General features: G+C 38.9%; 1 protein-coding gene across 1 annotated transcript; it reads left to right on the top strand.

The window, feature by feature from the left end:
- The first annotated feature begins 1,276 nt into the window (after positions 1-1,276).
- LOC126392412 (C-type mannose receptor 2-like) lies at positions 1,277-8,174 on the top strand. Its single transcript, XM_050047792.1, has 5 exons — positions 1,277-2,434; positions 2,588-2,947; positions 3,045-3,383; positions 5,572-5,994; positions 6,083-8,174. Exons 1-5 carry the CDS (start codon positions 2,395-2,397, stop codon positions 6,442-6,444), a joined length of 1,524 nt encoding a protein of 507 aa, XP_049903749.1. The 5' UTR covers positions 1,277-2,394; the 3' UTR covers positions 6,445-8,174.
- The last annotated feature ends 2,347 nt before the right edge of the window (positions 8,175-10,521 follow it).

Here is a 10,521-nt window from a genome sequence, read left to right as displayed (position 1 = left end):
TTTTCCAGTAAACAGGATCTAAAAATACTGCTTTTCTTTTCAGATTGACTACTTTTGCTTTGTCAATACTTAAGTGAATTCATCTAATGTTTTAGTGAATGATTTTTATGATTCAATAACTCCTTTTTCTCAGTGTAGTGATCATGGACACATAGGAGGATCCAGAGATCGAATCTCCAACCATATAAATCAGGGGTGTCAAACATACGGCCCGTGGGCCAGAAGCAGCCCTTCAAAGGATCCAATCCGGCCCACTAGATGACTAGGCTAAGAGGTGCAAGGTTTTAGGAGCAGGTTAAACAGTGAATATCTGCTTCATGTAAAATGCTGCTTCAGAGGCTTTCCCACCCTGACCCGAATTTAGTTGTCTAAAAAAGCGAGCCACTTCAGCACATATTAATATGTAGTAAGAAAATTGGTGTTGATATGATACATCATATAGGTTCTGACGATATTTAAGTTTACACAACAGTTTCTGTATATTTTGAATAGTGTATAGTAGTTGACTGCTAGAGTTATGTTTATATTTATATATTATATATTATATATTGTGGACAATGTCATGCGATCGTGTTATGCAGTGTTGAAGTATGATAACCTGAATACGATGAGAATACATAGAAATAGGACATCGAGTCGGTAGTGGACCACAAAAGACATAATTGTGGAAGGACTTGACCTGTCATTTTGTTTTTCTTTTTTGTAGTCTCAATAAACCTCATTAAACTTTTCCCCTGCCTCATGTGAGTACTGTGGATCTCCGGAAAAGGAACAGAAACACGTTTAAACCGAGACATCACAAACTAAGTGGCCTAGGAGCTGTGGTATGTTGAAATGACCACGACACTTAAAGGTATTGAACATTGTGCACAATATTGTCAATCAGCAGCTTCAGTATCAAAGAATCTGAATTGAACTTCTATTCTAAAGCAATATCAGTGGTAGTATTAGTATGGATAAATGCACATGTAATGACAGTGAGAAGTGGATTGAATGTGGGAAAACTGAGACATATTATTGAAACTGCACTTATTTTGACTACAACATCCCAGGCTGTTCATCTGTCTTATAAACACATGTACATACGTCTTTACAGAAAAGAAAGGAAAAAAATTGGAGCTGTTGTTATTTTAGAGGTTATTATGCAGTGGTTTTATCGGTCCGACCCACTGGATCAAGTTGGGTTGTATGTGGCTATGAACTAAAATGAGTTTGACACCCCTGATATACATAACTGCTAACGCTCTCCATCAACTGAGATATTTTAAGGAATAAAATATGTGTTAGATTTGTCCTAAACCGTTGTCAGTGTTTGTCTCCAATGTAGGACGTGGGAACGGAGACACTGAAAAGAGGTTTACATGCACGACAACACGCTCACCTTCATTCTTGACCAACCCTGTCACTGATGGACAAGATATAAAAAGTCACACTCGGACTGGATGTTATTTCTCCAGGGCTGGCAGGGCGGGGTGATTTTAAAGTAACATCCAGAGCATGTAGTGTAATTATGTGTAATGTTAAATGCAACCTGTTGCCAAATAATGACAGAGCATTGACCCTGGGTCCTCAAATTAGTGTTACGTCATTTAAATTTTAAATTAAGTTTGTCTTTGTTTTGTTTGATTGTTTTCCCAAAGAATTAAAATATGCTTTAAAATACGTTAACTAAAATGATTAATTAAAAAAAAAAAAACTCTTATTTTACAGCACACAACATTAATGATATACTGACTCTTACCCATGAAACCTTTGCAATCATGTTAGCTAGCCAATGCTAAATAACTCTGCAGCACATGTCCATAACGACAAGGCAAACTAGTCAGATAACACTTACGTGCTATTAAGACTGTACCAGTAATTATTACCTTAGTGTCTTAGTATTGAATGCACCATTAAAAAGGTATGTTAATACATGGTACTTTAGGCTGCCCTAACGTCATTGTAGACCCAGTTTACTGTGCAACTCAGTTTTATACCTTATATGTAGTAGGGGGTCCCTGCCCCGTCTTAAATTCAGCTGAGAGGTCCTTGGTCTGGTACATTTTTAAGACCCCTGGCCGAGATTATTCATGTGTCACCAGCCTCACAACGCTGCCCACTGTTGATCACTGTATTTCAGGTAACTGTTCTCATCTCAGAAAACCAGGAAGCAGTGGGCTGTACAGTCTGTGCAAAAGAGCAGGAATCCTGATAAACTACTTTGTCTTTAGCGGCTACTGAAGAGCAGTCTCTTAACAAGCCAAGTGGCATTCTTCTGACATACATTGTGCTGCTCACATCTGCTAGCACCTCATGTCAGACAGCAACGGATCATAACAGAATAATAAGTTAACCTTTACACAATTTGTTTTTCTTTTTGTTTTGCTCTTGACTGAAAACAGATTCAGCAAGATGAAGGGGACTCAAACTTTGTATCTGCTTTATATCTCAGGTTTGAACCTCACATGCTTGTTGTCCTCATATCGTATTTGTTAATCTATGATGTGAATGCATTAATGTGGCTGGCTATTTGTGGAGACAAGATTGTTTTTGTTGTTATTGTTGGCATTCAAACTGCTGTAACATGTTTTCCGTACTTTCACAGGATTTTGCTCCTTCGCACTGGGATCTTCAGATTTTCACCTTATAAACGTGTCTAAGACCTACGCAGAAGCAAAGGCCTACTGTAGAGAGATGTACACAGACTTAGCTACGATTCATAACTCAACAGATATGAATAATTTGATCAGTTTAGTTTCAAATGACGTTATCAGAGCCTGGATAGGACTGGAGGCTGGAGATGTGTGGATGTGGCATTGGTCCTGGCCTGATCAAAAACTGGATTATTTTAACTGGAAGAAGGGAGAACCAAAAACAAATAATAAAGACGCCTGTGCAGAAATGGATCAACACGGCGAGTGGATTGAAAGTGACTGTAGAACTGGAAAAAGTTTTGTTTGTCATGGTAAGTGAAATGGCGTTAATTCAGTCAGAGTTATTTCCGATGGCGTGAATATTTAAAACATCGCTATGTTTAAAATGTCAAACCTTTGGACTTGCAGGCAACAGTGATGACAGCGCTCTCAAATTTGTTGCTGAGGCCAAATCATGGAGGGATGCTCAGAATCACTGCAGGAGCTTGTCGTCTGATCTCATCAGCATACACTCAGCGGAGGAGAATGTGGCAGTACGTAATGTGTCTTTGTCACAAAATGTGTGGATTGGCCTCTTCAAAGATTCCTGGAAGTGGTCTGATGGGAGCAATTCATCATTCCGGTTCTGGAAACCCTATAAACCAAGTAACTTACAAGATCAGGACTGTGTTCTTGCTGCGTTCAGAGACGGAGGGAAGTGGAATGACCGGAAATGCAGCATCACACCCAAATTTGTTTGTCGTGGGGGTAAGTTGCTGTATTACATGCTTTCTCTGTCAGATAAGTGGTCTTTATATAATATTTTGTAATCTTGTCAGAGGCATGGCTCGGGCTAGAGTCACAAATCTTATGAATTTACAATCGACTTTACAAAATCAAAAAATACTTGCAACTCAACTTCAACTTTAACACCAGTGACTCGTGACTTTACTTGGACTTGAGACTTTTGACTTGAAAATACTTGAAACCTTCCCCCTAACCCAAAGATTAAAATGTATGTTTTTTTAAAAAGTGTGCCACAAATCAAATATTTTCTTGAATCAGCTAACATTAAAGCTATTCATTCCCAGCTAGTCAACACTTAGGGTGTTTTTACACGTGGTCCTTTTCAGCCCTATAAAAAAGAGCAGTGACTCAGCATTTTTTGCACATATGTGAACTCTCCAGGAGGACTCGGACCCCTCTGAAGTCCTGAGTTCGGTTCGCTTCAAGTTCACGGTGCTGTTCATTTAACCTGTGCACTATGAACATAAAACGCTCCAGGTTGGCTTAGCACTTTGCTGTTGTATTCAGCCCTCTAGATCACATGCTGTTGCACTGGTACGCTTGAAAGACCAGGCAAAACCACGTCAGCCTGTAACACGTGCATTGACGCAAGACGAGGTTTAGTTTGGTCCACAGAAGATACTGCACATCTTCAGATGTGGAATACAGAATACATCAAACAGTAACAGCCTACAGCACAGAAACACTAAGGTTTTCCTCCACTTTTAAGTAGATCTGAAAGTGAGGGGCTTCATAACCTCACTGCAGTGCTACAACAAAGTAAAAACAAAACTATGTCAATCCATATTTTATATAGGCTATGGTGTGAGCAGAAAGAGGACTGAGGCCTCATCAGAGCTTTAGTTTATCAGACAGAGAGCTGAGTCCTCTTTGAAATGAACTGACAATGTGAACACAAAATAACTGAGTCCCTTTTCTGTTGGTCCACTTTAAGAGGACTCAGTTCAGCTCATTTAAAAAGGACCAAGTGTGAAAACACTCTAAATTCCCCAGATCCACCTTGTTTGAACCAATCTGTAAGCATCCAAGCAAGCTGCAGGCGAGAACCATGACAACTAACATGACAGGGTGCTCACCTGTTAGAGCAGGCGCCTCATGTACAGAGGGTGTGTCCTTGCCGCAGCGGCAGTGGGTTTGATTCCAACCCATGGCCCTTTGCTGCATGTCATTCCCCTTCTCTCTCCCCCTTTCATAGTGTAGCTGTCCTATCAAATTAAGGCAAAAAGCCACTAGGAAAAAAATAAAGAGGAATTAATGTTACATTACTGGGTGGCAGCTGGAAAAAATGATACTAAGAATTTTGTTTGCATACAAAAACTACTCGGTAGTCAACAAAAAAAAGTGCACTACACAGACAGAAACACAACTTATAACAAACTTGTTTTAATCTATCAATGCAAATTTTTAAATGCATTCATGATTTTTGTAAATTTAATATATTATTACTCTGTTGTTAAAATGACATTAGGTGAAGAGTGCATTATGACTTGTTCATGAAACTCAAAGTTTAGGACTGAGAACTTGACTTAGGACTTGTTTATCTTGATTTGAGACTTTCTTTTAACTTGTAAAATTATGAATGAATGACTTTATTTGGAACTAAAAAAAAACATAATAAAAAAACGAACAAGACAAAGATAACACTGTCCGTGAAGGAGTAGGTAGAAGTAAAACTTCTATGTCCCTACCCCTGTCTTACATTTCTTCTTCTAACTCATATATAACTTCAACAAATCACCAACTTTATTTGCAACTAATATACAACTATCCCCAGTCTATTTATTTACAGTATGTACCACCCAGTGTTACAAAATAAATATGCACTCCCCTAACACAACCTTTTCTCGTCCATATATCTGCCAAAATATCTTTTTTGTATAGTTTTTAAAATTGATTTATATTTGTGCTTTGTTTCAACTCCCACCCCAAATACTGAAATACACAGACTCTTCTTGGTTGTATGAACACATTGATTTTTAAAAACTTTTTCTCCTCTTAAATCATTACCCCCCTCCCTGTCACAAACATTTTTTGAATGTTGCCTGGAAGTGAATTATTTCTCGTTTACGACATGGTCCTCCGTCTGAACCTGACACAACACAGCTGCATCTGTAACCTGTGTCTATTCTTTTATAACTTACTCTTACAGCAAGGAAATCAATTCCAACAACCACCAATCAAACAAGCACAAGTACCCTTCCGATCACTTCAGAGGTCACGACAACATTACATCTGACTGTGGCTACTGAGAATCAAACCCCGGCTATTAATGTCACCATGGAAGAAACAACATCTACCGGTGGACTGACAACACCAAATACCACAGATCTTGTGTCAAATATGTCAAGCACTGAGCTCAACAATGCAACAACAGAAATGTCAACTATGACAGCAACACAGCAACCTTCCGCAACTATTGCACGAGTTACTACAGACGGTGTCTCTACATTAACAACACTGATGGGGACTTCGGCCTTGACTACTACACAGGCCTTGACCACTACACAGGCCTCGACCACTACACAGGCTTCGACTCTAAAGCCCACTGAAAACAGTCAAAGCTTGTCTACAGGTATGTTTTAAATCATCACCTGCCTTTGTGTTCATTTAGCATACATTTGCATGATAAATAAAGTTCTCTGTTTTCCTCTATTTAAAAGGAAACCTGATATTAATCCAGGAAAATATGACATGGATTGAAGCTCTGGGTTACTGCAGGGAGCACCATACTGACCTTGTCCACATTACCGCTGAGGACATTCAGGGGAAGGTGGCTGAAAAGGCAAAAAACGCCACATCCCCCCATGTTTGGTTAGGTCTACGCTACACTTGTAAATTTAACTTTTGGTTCTGGACTGAGTCAACCGCTGGCTGTTACCAGAACTGGGCCCCGGGACAAGGATCTGAGGGGGAATATGACTGTGGTGTTACAGGTGCTATTGAGGCCACTGGGAGGCAGCAGTGGGTCGGCTTGCCTGAGACAGAGAAACTGAATTTCATCTGCTACACATGTGCTGGATGAGTGTGGAGGGCCAGACCACAGTGTTGTTGCTGCAGCTCTCATAAAGCTGTATGGACAAACTACACATTTGTTCTGGTTATGCAAACTTTGCTGTTTCAAAATGATATATATTTTTTTGCAATTGTGGATTCAACATTAAATACAATGTTTTTCACAATTTAACAGAGATATCATGGTTATTTTAATGCTCACTTATGACGTCATACTTCTACCTTTGTTAAAATACAGCTGCCTTCTCTATTGTTGAGAGTGAATTTCATTAGATATGAAAACCTCATGTGGTGTGTAGGCGTGCACATTCACAGTCATGGGCAGCAAGAGTAATGTGAGAACATTGATCTGCTCTATGTCTTTCACTCAGGGGTTACTATTTGCATGTTGACCCCCTGGGTTGGGCCCCAACATTGTCTTTTTCAGACCACCAGAGTGTGGCCCCAATCCAGACTGCTTGCTGCCCTCGCTGACCTGACCTTCACTATCAGCCACATGGAAGACAGAGCTCGCAGACGCTCACCTTCCTGTCTGCACCCTTGAAGTACACGGACCATCTACAACCATGGGAAATGATACAACATATGAATCTTAAAATGCATCTGTGTATTTATATTTCTTTTTTTTGTTCACTTTTCTCAACACAAAACAAACTTATTTGAAATGTGAAATGAATGACTCCAGAAACATGTCTGACCGGGCTTTAACTGTCATTTAGTACATGTTAAAGGAATACGTCACCCACAAAATGACCATTTGTATATCAGTTAGTCATGCTATGTCTCCATGTAAAATGGCATGGCAACATATTATTTTTTTAATTGATTGGGGACTACAAAACATCCATTTACAAAATCTCACACAACTTGTGCAGTATAATCCAAGTCTCACATGTCCAGTCGTATGCTCAGCACTTCCAAACATATGCATTTTTGCTAAAACCTCGCTACTTAACAAATAACTGAAAGAGACTTATCTAAGCTTTCTTCAAATCCAGACTTAAATACTAAGGTTTTTGGAGAAAATGCACGTGTATGGGAAGTACTGAGGGTACAACAGGATAAATGAGACTTGGATTATTCTGCACGAGTTGTGTGAGAGTTTGTAAATGGATGTTTTCTTATAGTTTTGCTGTTGTCAAACATGGTCCCCCATCAATCAATAAATCAATATGTTCGCTGTTTTCTGTGAAGGCACGAGAGTAAAGCAAAATTTTCTTCACAAATTCAAGGTAACCCAGCATGACTAATATACAAATGGTCATTTTGTCCCTTTAAAGTCTACGATCCTTGATGAGGGAAAAGAAGAAACTGTGTAAAGGCCGATACAACACAGGAAATAAGCTGTGTTCAGTTAAAATTATTGGAATACAAATGGTGATAACTGGTGCATACGGTCCTTTAACCACAAACTGATATTAAAGTTACATCTCAATATGCCTACAGGCCTCTTTTTGGAAAGATTTAACTTTGATAACATTTTCAATATTATCCAGTATTAATACTTATAATCATCAGTATACGAGTATGTTTGCATCATTTAGTTCAATAACCCCATATAACCACTATATACCACGACATACAGCTTGTAATCCACCGCTGCATTTTGATATCTGCTTTTGCATCCACAATGAGCGTCTTGTCACTTGTCAATTACCACGGACCATTACACATGAGTGTGTCATAGCTTAGTTACTCCCTGAATAGGCATTGGTCAGTGAGCCTCCCATCAGTTCAATGTTAATGTCCCGTTGGGTCCAGTCAGTCAGTCTGTGGACTACCCCCTCGCCTCCTTTTCTCACCCTCGTCTCCTCTTGTGTGCTGTCCAGCTGGCTCTGACCTCTGACCCCTTCACCCTCACTCCTGACCCCCGAGGACATTCCCACGCCACACCCTTTTGTGTACATCTCTCCATGGAAACCCAGCGGTCACTCCCTCTGCATTTTTAGAGATTACGGTGATGGACATAATTCACTTTCACTGGGATCAGTGTAATGCAACCTAATTTGGCCTAATCCCAATTCAAGTATGAGATGTGGAATTTATATATTTATTAAGAGTGTGCATGGAAATCTTAGTCCCAATGTAGGACATAAAATATATCCTTTACTCAACATGTTAGTTTATCATATACATTTCAATGCAGAATTGATTTACCAAATCAAAAACTTGTATGAGACACCTAAATGCTGCCGTGTAAGGGTTCAAACATTCAACTAAGCTTTCTATAACTGCAGTCACTTTTCATCACAGGCATTTATTCTAAAAGTTTTGAAGCTGAAACTTTAAAATTTTGCGCAAATATTAGTTAACTTCACGTCTCTCTACCTGCCATGCACACTTACGTCCTTCCCTCTCTCCTTTTCTTCTCTGAGTGTGCACCCCTCTGCAGATCCCTCCCTTCTTTTCCTTCTGTCACTTTCACAGTTAATTGTAGAAAAAGAGATTTTCTCCATTGAGGCCGGGTCTCTTAGGTAACCCCACTCCTGCATGAAATGAGATGGATAGAGGGGAAGAGATAGAGAGGGGACATGGACAAACTGAACAAGCAGCGGTTGAGGACGGACGCAGAGGAGAGTGAACTTAACGATATCTGAAGAAAGTTAGAATGAAAGAGTTTAATATTTTATTTGCACAGGGATGATGATTAATTAATACCTGCTTCTCTGGGACTATTATCACTATATTATTGATGGTGCATGATGTAAGTATTAAAATAGTTATAGTTTTCACTTTTTAGTACAAGTTGTTAGATGTTAGATGGACAATATATAAATTTTAAAATAGCATTTAGCGGTACAAACCTATGGAACATGTATACTTTTTTTAACAGCTACTCTTGGATAACATTTTTGAGTGTGTGGCCTACTTTTTTTTGACATTTCATTGATACTTCAGTCGCCTAACAAACAGCAACAACTTGAACAAACACTTAAAAATGTCAGTGTGTTTTATAATAGATATTGCTGCACATGTTTTAATTCATTCATTGCCATTCATCCCTTACAGGATTTATTCCCAGGGCTAAGAGATGCTGCTCATCCCAAATTTGACAGGGAGTCTGGCGTTGATTGTCCAAACGCAATTCTTGTGTTACTTCTCCATTTCCAGGAGTTGTGGATGGACATCATGCCCCAGACTCTTGCTTACTTCCTCTTACCACTTACTGTGACAATACAGAGATCAACATGGGAATTCATTGATGTCATGGAGCTGTGTGCAAAGAAGGGGCTGCAGTTTAATTGCTGCGAAAAAGTTTGACTTTGAAGGGTCCATACTGGATTTTAAATTTCTTGTTGAAGTTGATTAATGATGGCATCTATGAGGAACTTTATAACAGAGAATACGTGATTATTAACAGATCTGACGTTTTTAAAATGTAGATTTCTCCATTTGAAATCTCTTTTTTTTATTGAGCTTCCTGACCCTGGACTTTGACTTTTCAATCACCTGGGTTTTTCCTGGTAGGAGGATGCTGCAACAGTGGACTGACGTTTTTTGATTTTATGTAAAGCTCTGAAAAACTGAAACTGTTCTATTTGTTTTAAATTATCTTGAAGAATAAGTAAAACTAAACATGTGGATCAGTTGCTTATCTTGTTTGCTGGACAGAAGAATTTTAAAAACTATCACTATGTGGGGAGAAGCAGATTATTAATGGGTGAGGAGGTGATATGGCACAAGGCCACATGGCTTGTGGTTGGTGGGGTGAAATGGAGGCTGACAGAGATGTTTTTTCCCTGTGCCAAATATGTCTTTGGATTATACAGGGCCATGACATACCCATTTTATTATGTGTATTACTGTGAGTATATGTTGGCTTGATTTTACCTTAAATGAGCCAATATTAATTGGAGCTAGCATAATCTTAATGTTGATGGCTACAGGGATGTATTATTTAATCTGGAATTTGTGAATGGAATAGTATAGAAAACTTTATTGTCATTATATATTGAATATAATAAGATTACGGGTGCTTCTCCATTAGCGCTTTTAAAAACAGGTAAAACAAGACAACCAGCTAGACATGGTATAAATGCAGCTATATAGTAGCTATAATAGCAAATGATAAAATAAATGAAAACAA

The sequence above is a fragment of the Epinephelus moara genome, chromosome 6 (genome assembly GCF_006386435.1).
Source record: "Epinephelus moara isolate mb chromosome 6, YSFRI_EMoa_1.0, whole genome shotgun sequence".
NCBI classification, from domain to species: Eukaryota; Metazoa; Chordata; class Actinopteri; order Perciformes; family Serranidae; genus Epinephelus; species Epinephelus moara.
This window is presented reverse-complemented; position numbering and strand designations above follow the sequence as displayed.

Excerpts from the sequence above, each read along its gene's own strand:
- LOC126392412 (XM_050047792.1), top strand. The coding sequence starts at position 2,395 with ATGAAGGGGACTCAAACTTTGTATCTGCTTTATATCTCAG. Across the intron at positions 2,435-2,587 it reads GTATCTGCTTTATATCTCAG|GATTTTGCTCCTTCGCACTG; the intron begins GTTTGAACCTCA and ends GTACTTTCACAG. Across the intron at positions 3,384-5,571 it reads CAAATTTGTTTGTCGTGGGG|CAAGGAAATCAATTCCAACA; the intron begins GTAAGTTGCTGT and ends TTACTCTTACAG.